This window comes from Lynx canadensis, chromosome C1 (genome assembly GCF_007474595.2).
Source record: "Lynx canadensis isolate LIC74 chromosome C1, mLynCan4.pri.v2, whole genome shotgun sequence".
Classification (NCBI taxonomy): domain Eukaryota; kingdom Metazoa; phylum Chordata; class Mammalia; order Carnivora; family Felidae; genus Lynx; species Lynx canadensis.
In genome coordinates, this window is record NC_044310.1 from 100,114,430 (window position 1) to 100,132,232 (window position 17,803).

Consider the following 17,803-nt stretch of genomic DNA (forward strand, 5'->3'; position numbering starts at 1 on the left):
GCTGATTTCTACAAAATATTCTACTGGGATTTTGATGGAGGTTACTTTGAATCTATACATGAATTTAGGGAAAATTGATATCTTAACAAATATGGAATCTTCCAAGCCACGAACATGATGTATCCTCCTTTCATTTTCTTCCTTGGTGTTTCTAGTTTTTAGCATGTAGATATTTTACATATTTTGATAGATTTATACATATTTTATGCTTTTTGGTTCTAAGTTGTACTGTATTTTTTATTTCAATTTCCAGTTGTTTATTGCTGGTGGATATAAATACAATTGATTTGAAAGTAAGTTTTAATAAAGATTTAAATTTTCAGCTGATGTAGGACATTTTGTTTATCACTAGATAACTTCCTGATGCTTATCATTTTTAAAAATACTGTAAAATATACATAACAGAAGTTTCCATTTACCATTTTTTTATAAATTTTTTTTAACGTTTATTTATTTTTGAGACAGAGAGAGAGAGACAGAGCATGAATGGGGGAGGGGCAGAGAGAGGGGGAGACACAGAATCTGAAGCAGGCTCCAGGCTCTGAGCCATCAGCCCAGAGCCCGACGTGGGGCTCGAACTCACGGACTGCGAGATCGTGACCTGAGCTGAAGTCGGACGCTTAACTGACTGAGTCACCCAGGCGCCCCCTCCATTTACCATTTTTAAGTATATGATTCCGTGGCATTAAGAACAACATTCATGTTGTGCAGTATACAGTTGATTTTTATATTGACCTTTGTACCCTGAGATTTTCTTAAATTCACTAATTCTAGTTGCTTTTAAAATTTTTTTTTTCAACGTTTATTTATTTTTGGGACAGAGAGAGACAGAGCATGAATGGGGGAGGGGCAGAGAGAGAGGGAGACACAGAATCGGAAACAGGCTCCAGGCTCTGAGCCATCAGCCCAGAGCCTGATGCGGGGCTCGAACTCACGGACCGCGAGATCGTGACCTGGCTGAAGTCGGACGCTTAACCGACTGCGCCACCCAGGCGCCCCTCTAGTTGCTTTTAAATAGATTTTAATAGATTGGGAATTTTTTTGTAAACGATCATGTCATCAGTGAATAGTTTTATTTCTCTGTGTAGGGAACAATTTCATTTGTGTAGTTCTTTTCTTTCTTTGTCTTGCTTTACATCCTTATCAATTTCCTGATCTTACAGGAAGAACATTTAGTCTTTCACCATTAAGCATAAATGTTAGTCATAGGTTTTTGGTAGATACCCTTTATCACCTTGAAGAAGATCTTTTCCATTCCTAGTTTGCTAAGATTGTGTGTGTGTGTGTGTGTGTGTGTGTGTGTGTGTGTGTGTGTGTGAATGGATGTTGAACGTTGTCAAATGTTTTTGTGGTATTTAATAAGATGATTATACACATAATGATTTTTCTTTTATCTGTTGATATTGGTTGATTTTTGAATGTCAAACCAAGCTTGCACTTTTGGGAAGAAACCCCAAAATGGTCATGGTGTATTATCTTTTTATATACTGCCAGAATTAATTTGAAACATTGTTGAGAATTTTTTCCACTTATATTCATGTGGGATATTTATCTATATGTAGTTTTAATGTCTTCGTGTGTGTGTGTGTGTGTGTGTGTGTGTGTTATATAAGAGTAATGCTGACTTCTCCTAATATGAGTTGGGAAGTGTTTCCTCTTTTCTTCTTCTTCTGGAGAAGTTAGTGTATAGTTGACATTATTTCTCCTTTACTTGTTTGGGAAAATAAATACCCTTCTGAAGCCATGCGGTTGGAGTTTTTTGTTTTTGTTTTTTCACTTAAGTTTTAAAACTATTCTATTTCTTTGGTAGATATAGTACTGGTCAGGTTATTTCTTCTTGAGTAGTTTTTGTAGTTTGTGTATTTCAGGGAATTTGCCTGTTTCCTCTCAGTTGTGTAGATAGTAGACATAAAGTTGTTTGTAATATTCCCTTATTATCCTTTTCCTATCTGTGGGATCGCTAGTAGTGTCTCCTGTTTCACCTCTTTTTGTCAGTCTAGATAGGTGTATTAATATTATTGATCTTTTCAAAGAACTTGGTTTTACTGATTTTTCTCTATTTCATGCAATTTTATACCTGCTTTCATTCTTGTTTACTTCCTTCTGCTTGCTTTGAGGTTTATTTGCTCCCTTTTTTTCTTCCAGTTTTTTAGATTTGGAGCTTAGATCATTAATATGACACCTTTCTTTCTTTTTTTAAAAAAATATAAGGGGCGCCTGGGTGGCTAAGTCGGTTAAGCATCCAACTTCGGCTAAGGTTATGATCTCACAGTTTGTGAGTTTGAGCCCTGTGTCAGGCTCTGTGCTGACAGCTCAGAGTCTGGAACTGCTTCAGATTGTGTGTCTCCCTCTCTCTCTCTGCCCCTCCCCTGCTCACGCTCTGTCTCTCTCAAAAAGAATAAATAAATAAAATAAATAAATAAATAAATAAATAAATAAATAAATAACAGCAATGCCGTAAATTCACTTCTCGGCCCTTCTTTAGCTGCATCCTCTGAATTTTGATATATTTTCATTTTCCTTTAATTCAAAATATTTTCTAATTTCGCCATAAATTTGCTTCTCAGCCCTTCTTTAGCTGCATCCTCTGAATTTTGATATATTTTCATTTTCCTTTAATTCAAAATATTTTCTGATTTTCCTTCCCTTTGATTCTGGAGTTATTTAGAAGTATATTTAAAATTTTTCAAATATTTCAGGGTTTCCATATATCTTTCAATCGTTTCTAGTTCCAATTATTTTGTTTGTTGTTTTTGTTTGTTTATTTTAAGTAAGCTTCACTCCTAGTGCAATGCCCAACACAGGGCTTGAACTCAGGACCCTGAGATCAAGACCTGAGCTGAGAACAAGAGTTGGAAGCTTAACTTCTAGTTTAATTTTTTTGTTTTTTTTTCAATATATGAAGTTTATTGTCAAATTGGTTTCCATACAACACCCAGTGCTCATCCCACAAGGTGCCCTCCCCAATACCCATCACCCACCCTCCCTCCCTCCCACACCCCATCAACCCTCAGTTTGTTCTCAGTTTTTAAGAGTCTCTTATGCTTTGGCTCTCTTCCACTCTAACCTCTTTTTTTTTTTTTTTTTCTTCCCCTCCCCCATGGGTTTCTGTTAAGTTTCTCAGGATCCATATGAAAACCGTATGGTATCTGTCTTTCTCTGTATGGCTTATTTCACTTAGCATCACACTCTCCAGTTCCATCCATGTAGCTACAAAGGGCCAAATTTCATTCTTTCTCATTGCCACGTAGTACTCCATTGTGTATATAAACCACAATTTTTTTGTCCATTCATCAGTTGATGGACATTTAGGCTCTTTCCATAATTTGGCTATTGTTGAGAGTGCTGCTATAAACATTGGGGTACAAGTGCCCCTATGCATCAGTACTCCTGTATCCCTTGGGTAAATTCCTAGCAGTGCTATTGCTGGGTCATAGGGTAGGTCTATTTTTAAGTTTTTGAGGAACCTCCCCACTGTTTTCCAGAGTGGCTGCACCAATTTGCATTCCTACCAACAGTGCAAGAGGGTTCCTGTTTCTCTAGTTAATTTTTGTAGGCAGGTAATATGGGTCAGAATATGGCCTGCTTGGGGTGCCTGGGTGGCGCAGTCGGTTAAGCGTCCGACTTCAGCCAGGTCACGATCTCGCGGTCCGTGAGTTCGAGCCCCGTGTCGGGCTCCGTGCTGACGGCTCAGAGCCTGGAGCCTGTTTCCCATTCTGTGTCTCCCTCTCTCTCTGCCCCTCCCCTGTTCATGCTCTGTCTCTCTCTGTCCCAAAAATAAATAAACGTTGAAAAAAATAATTAAAAAAAAAAAAAAAAAAAAAAGAATATGGCCTGCTTGAAAAAGAATGTGTACTTGAAAAGAATGTGTATTCTGTTGTGGTTCTGGTAAAAAAAATCAATGAAGTCAAGGCAGTTCATAGTGTTGCTCAGATCTTCTGTAATTTTACTAATTTTGTGTCTACTTGGTCTGTCAAATACTAGGTGAGGAGTTTTGAAACCTCCAAATATAATTATGGGTTTGCCTGTTTCTCCTTTCAGTCCTACCAGTTTTTACTTTATGTATTTTGGAGGCTTATTCTTAGGTATACACCTATTTTATGATTGTTCTGTCTTTTTCGTTGATCCTTTTATTTAAAAATTTTTCTTTTTATCCTTGGTCACATTCTCTGTTCTTAAGTCTAGTTCCTCTGATACTGATACAGTCACTCTGGCTTTATTTTTTGTAATGTGTGCATCGTACATCTTTTACCCTATATGTTTTTATATTTAAAGTTGGTTTTCCTGTAGAAAGCTTTGACAGTCTGGTTTTAATTTGCCTGTTTAGACCATGTAGATTCAATATAATTACAGATACAGTTGCATTAAAATCTGTAACATTGTTAGTTGTATCCCATTTGACCCATCTGTTCCTCATTCCTCTTTTGTTTTTTTCTGCCTAATAAAAAAAAAAAAATGCCTGTTAATCTTTCAGTCATTTTTGTTGGTCTTCATTTCTCTGTAGGTTCAGCTTTCTGTCTGGTATATATTCCTTTTGTGTGAAGGGCTTCGTTTAACTTTTTGTACAGTGCACATCTCCTGGTTGTGCAGTCTCTCGGTTTCTGTTGGTTGGGAAGTCTATTTCTTCAGTTTTGAAAGACATTTTCTTTGTGTTACAGAATTTGGATTGACTATTTTTCCTTTCAACACTTTAAAGATGTCACTGCATTAGCTTTTAGAGTTTGCACAGTTTGTGATGAGAAGTCTGCTTTAATTCTTTGTTCCTCTATATGTAATGTGTCTTTTCCCCCGCTTTGGCTGCCTTTAAGATAATCTGTTCATATTTTATTGTGTATGAAGAATCTGAGTGATTTTACTTTTCTTTTTTTGGAGGGGCGAGTAGGACTTATTTATCTTGCTTGAGGTTCTCTGAGCTTCTTAGATGTATGGTCTGATATCTTATTCATTATCTTTTAAAATGTTTTTCTGCCTCTTCTGAAGTTCCAATTATACATTCATCAGACTCTTTGAGATTGTCTCATAGCTCTTGAAATAGGTATTCTTTTTTACCCCACCCACTGCTTTTTTATTCCTTGTGTTCCAGTTTGGGTAATTTTTATAGACCTATCTTCAAGTACACTGATTTTTTTTCTTTTTTTCTCAGCTCCATTGAATCTACTTTTGAGCCTATTGAAGGCTTTCTGCGTCTCTGTTACTTTGATTTAAAAAAAATATATATTTCTAGAGGGTCGCCTGGGTGGCTCAGTCGGTTAAGCGTCTGACTTCGGCTCAGGTCATGATCTAATGGTTTGTGGGTTCAAGCCCCTTGTCGGGTGCTGTGCACATAGCCTGCTTCAGATTCTGTCTCCATCTCTCTCTGCCCCTCCCTCACTCACGCTGTCTCTCTCAAATATAAATAAACATTTAAAAAATTATTTCTGGTATTTCATTTGACTTAATAATTTCTGTTTCTCTGCCACAGGTCCTCCTTGTCTTCATGCTTGCTACCTTATCCCCTAACTAGGTCTTTGAACGTGGTAATCATAGTCACTTTAATTCTCAGATTGTTTTAACCTCACCAAGCTTGGTTTGTCACTTGCTTTGTCTCTATAAAGTGGATTATTTTTTCTTGCCTTCGTAAGGTGTTTCATAATTTTTGATTGAATGCCAAACATCATGTGTGGGACAGTAGAGACTGAGGTTAATGGTATTCATGCCTGGAGCAGTGTGCCTGTGCTGTTAGTGTCGGTAGTTCAGTCAGTTTAGACTGGGATGGAACCAGATTCTGATTTTTCGTTGCTGAGATGAGCCACAGTGCACCGCTAGCTTCAGATTCCTCTAACATTACCCTGTATTTAGGGTGGGCCCAGTTGACAAGTTTTGTTAATGTTCTGGCTCTGTCCTCAGCTTTAGGCATTTCCTGTAGGCCTGCACCTCAGAGGGGGTCTCTGTCGACCCTGCCCTGCCTCCCCCAGGCATGGGCTGCTGTTACTCTGCTTACTAACGTTTATGTCCATACTCTTTTCTGTTTTGATCTCCAAATATTGGCAGCCACGAATTCACACTAATAACTCTAATTTCAGCGCAACACCATAAGGTTTATTCTGGCTTTCTGCCTTTTCATCTTTCGCACTCTTTTCTGATAGTGTGAAACCTGCCTACTATTATTCCTCATATATTAACCCACTTGCCTCGTCCTGCTGTATGAAATCACTTTGCTGCCCTCAGCAGGCTGCCTGCCACCTTGTTCAGTGCATCTTCCTCACACGGACCCTCTAGGATTTTATTCCCCTTTGCTTGGCTGGCTTCCCTTTCCTCACGTTGGTCTGAGCCCCTCTCCGGGACAGTGCTGTGTGCACCCTACACATACCTTTTGGGCACAGACCCCTGGCTTCAGGAGCTTCTGGATTGAAATATTAAATAATGAAAGGAGGAAGAAAATGGAACTGTTTTGATGCCTTCAGTTTCAGATTTGTTTCCAAATTAGACATTATAAGATGTCTTTGAGAAAGGAGAGCATTTTTTTTCCCATATTTCCATGCTTACCTGAGCATGTACTGAGTTTTTGGGGTGTAGCTGACAAGCTTGATTCATTTTAGTATCAAAAGGCACATGATTCAAAATTAATTATGAGCAGCTTATGAAAGAGAAGTGCCAGCCTTGGCCGTTTCACATTAGGTTCCTAGTTTGAAAGTTGAAGCAAAATGTTGAGAGTTTGGTTGTTACTGTCATAGGAAAACAGTAATAACATGCTGAAAAAGTGTATGATGTTGCCGGTATTTTCATTTTTGCTGTTTTTATGCATCAGACTTCCAGAATAAACATTTCAAAGTGGAGAGAAGCACATAGCTTTGGAGATGAGAGGCTTGAGTCCCTATTCTGCCTCCTTTTCATGCTATTTGGCAAGCTGTTTACCTCTGTAACTTAATTGTTTTCATCTATGAAAACGTGAGAGCGTTCACCTGAGAGTTGTTGCGAGGATTCAGTTGTGTGACCGTGCCTAACATAGTGCCTGACTCAGTAGATCCTGCTTTACTTTTCTTCCTCCTTTGACTTTCTCTCAAGTGGTAACTAGTCTGTGTTGCTAAGGGGTGATGGGTCCTTTTACTTATTTGAGGTAGACGTCATAAATCGATTTCTTAGGATATAGTCTACTCAGGTACATATAAAGAGAACATGTTTTACTTTTCTGACTTTTTCATACAGTGGAATTTTACTGACCTTTTTATACTTCTCTTCTTGATCATTTTATGTCGAAAACTATGATTCATAACTATTCTGGAAAAGCAATAGTAAATTTCAGATCTGCTAAAAATGAATTAAACATTGAAAAATAATTCGAATATGACATTACTGTAATACTGGATGTACAAGAAATTCCTACATCTTACATAAGCCAGAAAATTAATTTATAACTTGGCAAAGTGCATCTCTTATGTTAAGGTAGTCTGTAACTAGAATAAAGAACATTGACATGCGTTCTGTTTTCTGGTACAGGGAACCAAATAAGGGTTACATGTCATCTGACAAAGTGTTCCTCTCTCCTGTTGATTTATTAATATAATAAATGTGAAACTTTATCATTTTATTTCTCAGAGCAAGGCTATTTATATTAAGTATTCACAAGTTAAAAAAAATCTTGATGATTTATTATGTTTACTTGATGTTAGCCTCTAATATATGACATTTCTTTTACAGGATTGTCTCTTCTCATTGTTTTAATGGTTATCAAAGTGGTATCCCTCCCTTAGTAAGATAATAACATAATTTATGTGGATAACTGCATCTGAAATCTGTCAGATAGAATAAAGAAATGGTTATGTGGAGTTTAATCCATGTTTTACAGATAATAAAAAGAAAGTAAACAACAACAAAATCTATCTTCACTAAAACACAAATGTACTCTGTTGCCTATAGTTTAGGATCGTTTCTGAATAAGCTCAGGGAGACTTTCTAAGCAAATAGAATAGCCCTTTTTGACCCAGATATTTCCTGGTTTAAATATTAGTCATCTCTGTTTTTACTGCACTAATTCTCATTTTATTTTTGGAAAACCTGATATTCCTCCAGGAATTGCTGCTATTTCCATGGAAAATTTGACCTCTTCCTTCTCTATAGACATGCTGGTAATTGGGCAAAACATTCCACTAAGCTTTGCTGCCCCAGATAACCTTTTTAAAATACACTAACATTTTCCTCTTAAAGGTGTGAGTTCATCTACATATCTGTACACATTCTTACATGTTTAACGTTATACCAATACCCATCGTAGTGGATGTCATGATTATGGTTATTGGTTTGTCAAATCAGAAGACAGAGTTTGGAGCTAGCTACCCCAGGAGCTAGAAATCTAGGAGTGAAATCCAGGGCAGGAAGGAGCCACGGAGGAGAAGCTCAAAATTCTGCGTACATGAAACTACGTGTTTAGACCACATTGTTTTATTTCCTATGTGTTTATAGACCTCTACCATAATTTTATGTGTAAGATGGACTCTAACCCTTCCACATTCTCTGCCTGGTAAAGAACTTCAAGGACCAGCTCAAAGATTATTTTATTTATTGTAAGTAGCTCATTTACCTATAAGGAAATGCACTCACTTTAATTGTATGGATGTAATTAAAGGTATAGTTTAAATTTTTTTAAATGTAATTTATTGTCAAATTGACTTACATATAAACACCCAGTGCTCATCCCAACAAGTGCCCTCCTCAATGCCCAGCATCCATTTTCCCATCTTCCCCATCCCCCATCTACCCTCAGTGTGTTCTCTGTGTTTAAGAATCTCTTGTTGGTTTGCCTCCCCCTCCCAATCTCTGTTTGTAACTATTTTTTCCCCTTTCCTTCCCCATGGACTTTTGTTAAGTTTCTCAAGTGTATGGTTTAAATTTTAACAAATGTGTGATAAGCTTTTGGAGGGAATATAAATGATCCAAACTTTTTGGAAAATAATTTGGTGGTGTCCAGTAAACATTTAAGATATAAAATTCTCTTTGACAGGGGATCCCACTTCTAGGGATATATTATCTAAAAGTAACAATGTGGATGCTTAAGAAATACTTAGCAGGATATTTTATTGCAGTAGTGTTTTTAGTAGCCAGTGTTTGAACAGACCTGATTCATCTAGAGGGGAATGGTTGAATAAATTAATACATCTCTTACTATAGAATACTTACTATAGAATATTATAGAATACTATACAACTGTGTACGCAAGTTTGATGTATTTTATCTAGGAAAAATATGCTTGATGTATTAAATGACAAAAGTAAGTTACAGACCAATAGTTAGAGCTTACCATGTGTGTGTGTGTGTGTGTGTGTGTGTGTGTGTGTGTGTGTGTTCTGTCCCTCCAGTTAATTAACCATTGTGGTATTTGGGGGCAAGAAATAATGGCTTCTTGGACTCTGATGGGTTACAGAGATGAGAGATTAAATGATTTCAAAGGATTTGGGAGGCAATTCCAAAGGATTGGGCGGGGGTGGGGGTGGGGGTTGTGGGTGGGATGAGGCAGAGGAGGAGTTGGTTTCAGGGTTTTGGTACTAGACTAATGGTGGGACAGTTACTAGAAATTGAGCATTTTAAGAACATTAATTTGGGAGAGGAAGATCATCAGTTCATTTTAAGTATTTCGAGTGTGAGGGGAGTTTGCTCTGTTTAAGTGGAAATAGGTAGTAAGCAGATGTAATGGGGCTGGTGCTCATTGGAGAAGTCTTGATGAGAAATACAAAGTTGGGAATCAGTGGCTGTGTAGCTGATAATTGAAAGCAAGCACATGTGAAATTGCTCAGGGAGACAATTTAGACTAGGAAGAGAGGGGGACCTGGAATCAAGCCTGGAGGAACACAGTATGAAAAGGTCAGGTATGAGAAGTCTGACTCAGTGAAGGAGGCAGGGAGATGGTGGGGTGTCTGAACACGAGGGAAGAAAGTATTTTAAGGAGGAACTGGTCAATAATGACTAAGCGATCGATGCTAAAATGTACAGCTAATTGTTAGCAAGATCCATTTCAATGAAATGATGGGGGCAGAAGCCATGTTGAAATAGTATGAGGAGTGAGTGGGAGGAGAGGAAAAGGATACAGTAAATTAGACAGTTTTGTAAAAATTGAAAAGGTACTTGTGTTACTATGTTAGTAGCAGGAAAAGACAGAATAAAAATCTAACCACTTAACAGTTGTGTGTCCTTAAAGGATGGAAATGAATCAAAGTATTTGGTTCAGAATACAGGAACAATATATGAGTTTTAGAAATTTTCATCTTCCTGGTTTTTAAAATAAGCAAATATAGTAATAACAAAATATTTATGTATGTATCAGCCAGGGTCCAAATAAGAGACAGAAACTGCCAGTTATTTGAACAGAGAGAATTTAATATACAGAATTGTTAACTAGGCATAAAGTTACCTAGGTAAGTGCAAGATTAAAAAGAATTTTCTAAAGTATCATGGAGGTGGCTCCTACTGGAGGGCAACCAGGGCTGAGGGAATATGGGGAAGAGGTTTTAACTCCTAAATCTTAGAAACCGTAAGGGGAAGGGCTAAGCAGAGCTGAAATTCAGACCTCTGATGACGGTGTGCTGGCAGGTCGGTGCTCCTGCTGCTGTCTCCAGTGAGGACTGAGGGTGATGAAGCTGGTTCTGCAAGCATTGGAAGAGAGTGGATTCACTACTGCTATAGGAAGGCAGCACTGCTGCTGACGTGGGGGGGTAGGAAGGCAAAACAACGTAGCACCTGAGCGTCCCTGCACACTTTGCCAGGAAGACCACAAATACAAGGCCTTGACTGCTCTTTACCCAGGTCATTAGGGCCATGCCTGCAGGCATGAATTAATCTCATCAAGTAGGCTTGCTTTCACTTACTGTAAAAGACATTCTCCAAGCTCAGTGTTCTTCCCCTGCAGCACAGTCCACTGTGTGTGCAGGAATCCATCGGGGACCCTTTGGATCATACCTGTGAGATTGAGGTGGGGCTGAGGGTGGGCCAGGTACAGCCAGTGTAGATAAACTCAGATCTTTGGCTGACACTTTGCTGTGAATAATATTCAGTTCTCTGCCTCTGACCCAGTAGTCAGAGATATTCACGATTTTGTAGACATTCATGAAAATGTGGTAGGCTGACTTGTTAGTTTGTAAATGGCATAAATCTTGGATTTCATCATGAGTTTGGAAATACTGTTTGTAGGCTCATTTTGAGTGAGAGGTGTGTGTGTGTGTGTGTGTGTGTGTGTGTGTGTGTGTGTGTGAGAATATGTTTCTACCTCTTAACCTACAGTTTTGTAGTAACCTTCACTTGGTCCTAAGGAACACTTATCTAGCCCTTAAGGATGTTTCTGTTCATGGTGATGATGAAAATTCATCCAGAATGAAATAAAATGAATCAAAGAGAGAAATTAAGAAAAAGAAATTAAGAAGAAGGGATATTAAAAAAGAGAGATACAGAGTGAGAGGTTTCAAAGAATGTTTAGTGGGAACTTCAGATGAGTTTAATGGGATAAATGATAGAAAGTCAATATTGGAAAAGATACCAAGAATAAGGAGGAAATATGAAAAGCTGCTAAAGAGAAGGGGCTGATTACTTACAGAAGGATGACAGCTGACAGCAGAGTGCTCAATAGCAAGAGAAGCCAGATGATGTTGGAGTGATTATCTTTAGACCACTAAGATAAAGTAACTGACAACTCAGGTTTTATATCAGCCCAAACTGTCATTCAAAACGGAGGATGTAAGATACAGGACAGAAAGATATGCAATGAATTAGTGAAATATTTTGAGGAATTTAATTATTGGCTACAGAAGGTAAGATTAAATAATGCAAGGTGTGGGAATGCCTTTTGTCTTCCTCTGTGTCTGTATCGCGATGTCAGTATCTAGATATCTGTGTCTGTCTGTAATTAGTGGAATAGTCAAGCAAGAACATGGACTCTGGAGCTGGACTGCCTAGGCTTAAATTCAGGCTTACCACTTCCTAGTTGTATGACCTTGGGCAAATTAAATTATTTGTTTTAAACCTCAGTTTCCTAACCTGTAAAATGGGAGTAACAGTATTTATCTCACTGGGGTGTTGTGAGAATTGATTGGGTTTAATATGTGTTTGTCATTATCATCATTGTCATCATCTCAACATTTCTGTAGAAGATCTTAAGCTCTTAAAACCTTGGCATGTTAGCCTCAGATATTTCGGGGATTTGGGTTGGTGTGGAAGAGAAAGAAGATAGTTTACTTGCTTATTATAAATCTCTGTGCTTTTTGGCTTCCTAAATTGATTCATTCAACACTTGTTGAGTACTGGTTATAGCCTCGGCACTCTTTTAAGTTCTGAGAATAAAACAGTGAATAAAACCGCTTCTGCCCATCTATGGTTTACATTCTACTTGTGGGGGTAATAGGAATGAACAGGGTAGGTATGTGAGAGCATGTGTGTGTTTGCACATGTAGACCTACACATACGTGCACTGTTACTGGTAAGCAGTAAGGGGAAAAACAGAGCATGGAAGAGGATGAAGGGGTTTTAATTTCAAATTGGATGTGTGTCAGGGAGTGTGTGCAAAAGTAGCATTTGTATAGAGACCTGAAGGAGATAAGAGAGAGCCATGAGAACATCTTTTTATAAGAGCATTTATTAGAAAGGGATAGCAAAGGGAGAGACAGCGAAGCAAAAGCATAACTGGCATTCTCAGAGAACAACAAAAAAGGTTAGTGGGGCTGAAGTAGGTTGCTGGAAGAGAAAAGAAGGAGAGAGTGAGGCACAGAAGTCATAGAGATTCATTGCTTATAAAGATTTAGAGCCTCTTAAAGGACTTTTACCCTGAATGGCCTAGGGAGTCATTTGGGCATTCTAAACTCTTCACTTCTGTATTCTCACTCTGCTAGGTTGAAAACAGGCTAGAAGAATATTCTGTTACTAATTTAATTCAGTAAAGAAAAACAATTAAAAGTACCCATGCATTTAATATCACCTCCCTTCTCAATAATCTACAGTGGTTCTGTGTTATCAGTTGTGTTACTTTAAGTTTCATTGTTTCTGTTTTAAGGTTGTTTGTAATCTTGCCACATTCTATCTGTTTAACCCCATTTCTTCCAGTTCTTCCACACCCAGGAATAATTCTTCTGGTCCTAAGTCTTCTTAGGAACTTTTAGCATTGTCCCATTGCCCACCATTTGTTCTGGTAAAAATAACTGGGGGATTTCACATAATGCACATTGGACGCATAAAAGTTTTTCTGTAAATAAATGAAATGTTGTAGAAGTCTTAATATTGTTGAGCCTCTTAAACATGTGAAATAATTGATGTGCACTCATGATTGTATCCATCAAGAATCATAATAGCAGAAAACAGAATCTGTTTTACCTAGTGATTTATTACAGGGTACTGACTCGTTAACAGAATCTTTGGGAGGGCCATGACATCAGGTATTTTTGTTATAATACAGCTTGGAACCATGCAGCCAGGAGAAATGCCCAAACATACTGTGTATCTAATTGAGCACCAATTCCATTGCCTTGATTACTCACAGGGTCCCTATGAAGACAGAGACCAGTCATTCAAACTTCTTTTAGAGCCACCAGAAGAACCAGATACCTTCACCACTGTGCTTGCAAGGCCACTGCCTCAGATCACTTACTTCTTCCTTCCAAATATTGCATATTTAAGGATGCTTGGCAATGTTGATGCCATTATGTAGTTTTCTACCCTTTGCAGTATTTGAAGGTGTGCTTGAAAGGAGATTTGGATGAGTGTTGAGTATCTATCACATTCATAATAAAAGAAATGAAAATAAAAATGATAACGGAGTCTCCTTTTTCAACTACCTATCTCCCTTGGTTTACGGTGGGGTCATGTCCTGGTAAACCCATCAAAAACTGAAAATACTGTAAATTGGAAATGCATTTAAATGTGTTCAGAACACCTGCATTAGCCTACAGTTGTGCAAAATCATAACGTACCTTATGATAAAGTTTTTTATAATGAAGTATTGAGTAGTTCCTCTAATTTATTGAATGTTGTACTGAAAGCAAAAGACGGAATGGCTGTGTAGTGCAGGTCGGTTGAAAGTATATCAGTTGTTCACCCTCACCTCCCCACGGGTGACCGGGACCTGCGGTTTGCTGCCTACGCTCAGCATCACAAGGGAGTATCTACCACATATCCCTAGCCTGGGAAAGATCAGAATTTATAGTTGGTTTCTCCTGAACGCGTATCACTTTCACACCATTGTAAAGTTGATAAATTGTAAGATGTTCATTGTCAATTGTAAAATCGGGAGCTGTCTGTATGAGATTGGCAGCAATCAAAATTTTGATGACTTTTGTGTTAACAAGAATACAGGGAAATGACTACTGATACCTTCTGATAGGAATATGGATTAGCAAAGTGTGTGGAAGACAATTGGCATTAACTATGAAAATTACAAACGAATATACCCATCAATACTTTGGTTCCCCTTTGAGAATTTATCTTACCTAGTCACATAGTTTGGAAACATATGTCTGTCACATAGGGGACTGACTAAATTACAGTATATCCATACAAGGAGAAATTCTGCAGCCACTCAAGAGAAGGTTATGGTAGACCTTTGTGGACTGATTTGGAAAGATCTCCAAGGTTCAGTAAAGTGAAAGATGAAAGTTCAGGATAGAGTGCATGATAGTCCATGTTTCAGAGAGAGACAAAGACAAAGATTCTGTGTGTGTGTAAACTGTTAATAGCATTTCTGTTTCTGCGAAAGTCAGAAAATGAGGATTTGATGTGACAAGGCTAGGAACCATGTATACAATGGAACTAATTTAGTGCAAGGTATTTACTAGACATTTAAGAAGCTGATAGCTGCCTGCATTGTAGAAGGAACTGTGTAGTGGAGAAATCGGACTGGAAAAGAGACTTATTTTTTACTTTGACACTTTTTGGATTTTGTATTACTTGCCTGCATTGCCGAAAAGTAATATGTTTTAAATTAGCTGTTGCTGCTGTCTACCAAAATATTTGTGAAAATGAGAAATGTAGGGCTATAATTTATTCATCATTAAAGAGTTTGTATGTTTGTGAATATATTGAGATAAGCATACTATATAAGGAAATTTTTCTCTGTGATTTTAGGGTGTTGTTTTGGGGGGCTGTGTACTATAACTGGTTACTATGTATGTTATCTGCTATTGATGGCTCCAATTAGTTGAAAATTAGAAAATATCTTTTGGAAGTTTACTTCTGGAAGGGAAAGGAGAATGCTTTCTGTTTAGAAAAGTTTATGTTTGTAAGCATTTTACCATTTTGAATATTAGTTTTTTGTTTGTTTTGAGAGAGTGAGAAAGAGAGCGTGAGCAGGGCAGGCAGGGGCAGAGAGAGGGAGAGAGAGAATCTTGAGCAGGCCCCGTGCCTGACGTGGGGCTCTATCTCATGACTGTGAGATAGACCTGAGCTGAAATCAAGAGTCGGACGCCCAACTGACTGAGCCACCCAGGCACCCCAAACATTAATTTTTGTATGTAGGAAAGATGTAATATAAAAACAAATCCGTGATATTGACATTAGGTAAGAACTTCGTCCCTTTGTCCTCATGGTAAACAGAAGTAGTACTGTTCACTATATAATGTAACTAGACTTTATTAAGGTAAAAATGTTAACATAAGGGGACCAGTTTACATTTGCTCTCCTGAATATGAGATGAATATGAGAAAATTGTTAAAACTTTAACTTTGGGGTGCCTGGGTGGCTCAGTCGGTTGAGCGTCCAACTCCTGATTTTGGCTCAGGTCATGATCCTAGAGTCGTGGGATCAAGCCTCGTGTGGGGCTCTGCACTGGGCATGGAGCCTGCTCGAGATTCTCTCTCTCCCTCTGCTCCTCCCCAGTTCATGTACTCACACGCACATGCTCTCTCTAGAAACAAAAACTAACCTTAAATTGTTACATTTTTCTTGAGACTTTTACGTCAAAGTAGGCATTCAAGGAAATGGTAAATTGTTGATGTATGAGAATATCTAATTACAAGTTTTGCTAAGAAGTTTTGCCTCATTTAAGGAACCTTGCAAAAACATCTTAACATCATATTTCTTTGTTAGCTTGTGTGTATTTCTCTCTGATATCTTCTACCCCCAGTAATGTTGGGGTGCTTTGTTTAATATAACCTCAACATATAACTTTGATCTGTTCCAGACCTTCAACTCCTTATTTGAACAGTTGAATAATATTTTATCAAAAATATTTGACTGCAGGGGACGGATGGAAGCTGAAATATCTGATGAGTTTGAAATCAATTTGAGAGAAGATAGGCTTGAAGCATATAGGAGAATGTGCCTTTTTTCCTACTAGGTTATTGTGACCCAGTCTCATTTTGGAGCCTTTAAGTCAACAGTCTCCAAAGTGGGATAGAGAGGCATATCCATTTGGATATGCTAAGAATATTAGAAAGTTTACTCTGAATATCTTGGTAGTAGTACATGATTTTAAAAGTTTGGAAACCACTGATACTAGTGTAGTTTATTGTTTCATACCCAAAATAGCAGTAGTTGAAGCATTTATAACTCTCAGACTTGGAATGTGAACTCAGACCTTTTCTTTTTAATAATGTGGATAGATGTTGATGGAAAATGTTGAGACATAAACATGCTTACAGTAATTCAAGGGCATTTATCCAAATCTTTGTTTTAATATTTGTGCTAAGCTTGTATACCATCGGATGGACATTTCATAACCTGACATTTCTTAGACTTTTGCCAGCTGAAAATACAGATAATATTAACACTAAAACCACATCCTTCCCTTTCAGTTAATTATAATTTCAGGCCATTACATACTCAGCTTTCCTCAGTATCCAGTTTACAAACGTTTTCTCTGATTGCTGTATGCTTCATGGTACCAAAGAGATGCCCTTTTTTCTCCTTGTACTTCTTTGTAGTATGTGACCTGTGAGAGATCAGCAAATGACAATGGCTTCAATTTATGAATGGGTGGCTATAATTTTTTTTATAAAAAGTTCCTTTATGTTGTTTTGACCTCAGATATTCAAGATTAAAGCAGTTCAGCTGGCTGAGAAACTCCTTCCTGCCTTTAACACACCTACTGGGATTCCTTGGGCAATGGTGAATCTGAAAAGGTAAATTTTATTTCTATGTGGTTATTCCTGTTCTGAAAGAATTAGATTAACTTAGTGTTAGAAATTACTAATGATCAGCCCTCCCCATACTTTATAAGACTTAAATTGTTTTTCTCTACATATATGCAGAAATATATTTCTTTAAAACATTCTTTGGTTTTTTGTTTTGTTTTGTTTTGTTTTGTTTGAAAGTTCTTCACTTTGCAACAATTCATCTGCCTTAACTGTATTCCGGTTTCTACTGCTTGCTTCTCTAAGTGTAAATTTCTCTTCCTTACCTGTATGTTTCTTTTATTTTCTTATTCTTTTCCATTTCGTGTTGTAATGGATTCAAAGTGCTTTGCCTCTTTAATTTTTTGTGTACCACCTGGTGACCTTCTAAGTCATAATGGAACACAAATGTGCCTTAAAACCAGGCCTTCCTATTATTGAATGATCAGGGAGAAAATAATTCATGATGTTGACCCTAGGATTCTTATTATGGTGTTTGTACTGTTGAAGTTCAAAGTGAACTCTTCAACATTCTTTGCAGTATGTTCCATTCTGATAGAAAACACTGGTTTCACTTAGAAATAGATGAAAGAAAAAATTTAGATAACTTTATAAATCATGCAAAGATATATAATTAAAATTTAAAAAATTGGGTTATGTCAGTATATCTAACTTGCATTGAAATAATTTATGCTGACTGAAATTTTTACTGCGTACGTTTTTCTCCAAGTGAAATTTATTATTCCTCT

General features: G+C 37.5%; 1 protein-coding gene across 3 annotated transcripts in view; it reads left to right on the forward strand.

Moving 5' to 3' along the window:
- The window catches only part of MAN1A2 (mannosidase alpha class 1A member 2), a 180,151-nt gene that overhangs the window by 64,342 nt on the left and 98,006 nt on the right, over positions 1-17,803 (forward strand). For all 3 annotated transcript variants that reach the window (XM_030324560.1, XM_030324561.1, XM_036064197.1), the window contains one exon: positions 16,969-17,063. In XM_030324560.1, coding sequence (XP_030180420.1) covers positions 16,969-17,063 — 95 coding nt within the window. The remainder of the gene's footprint in view (positions 1-16,968; positions 17,064-17,803) is intronic.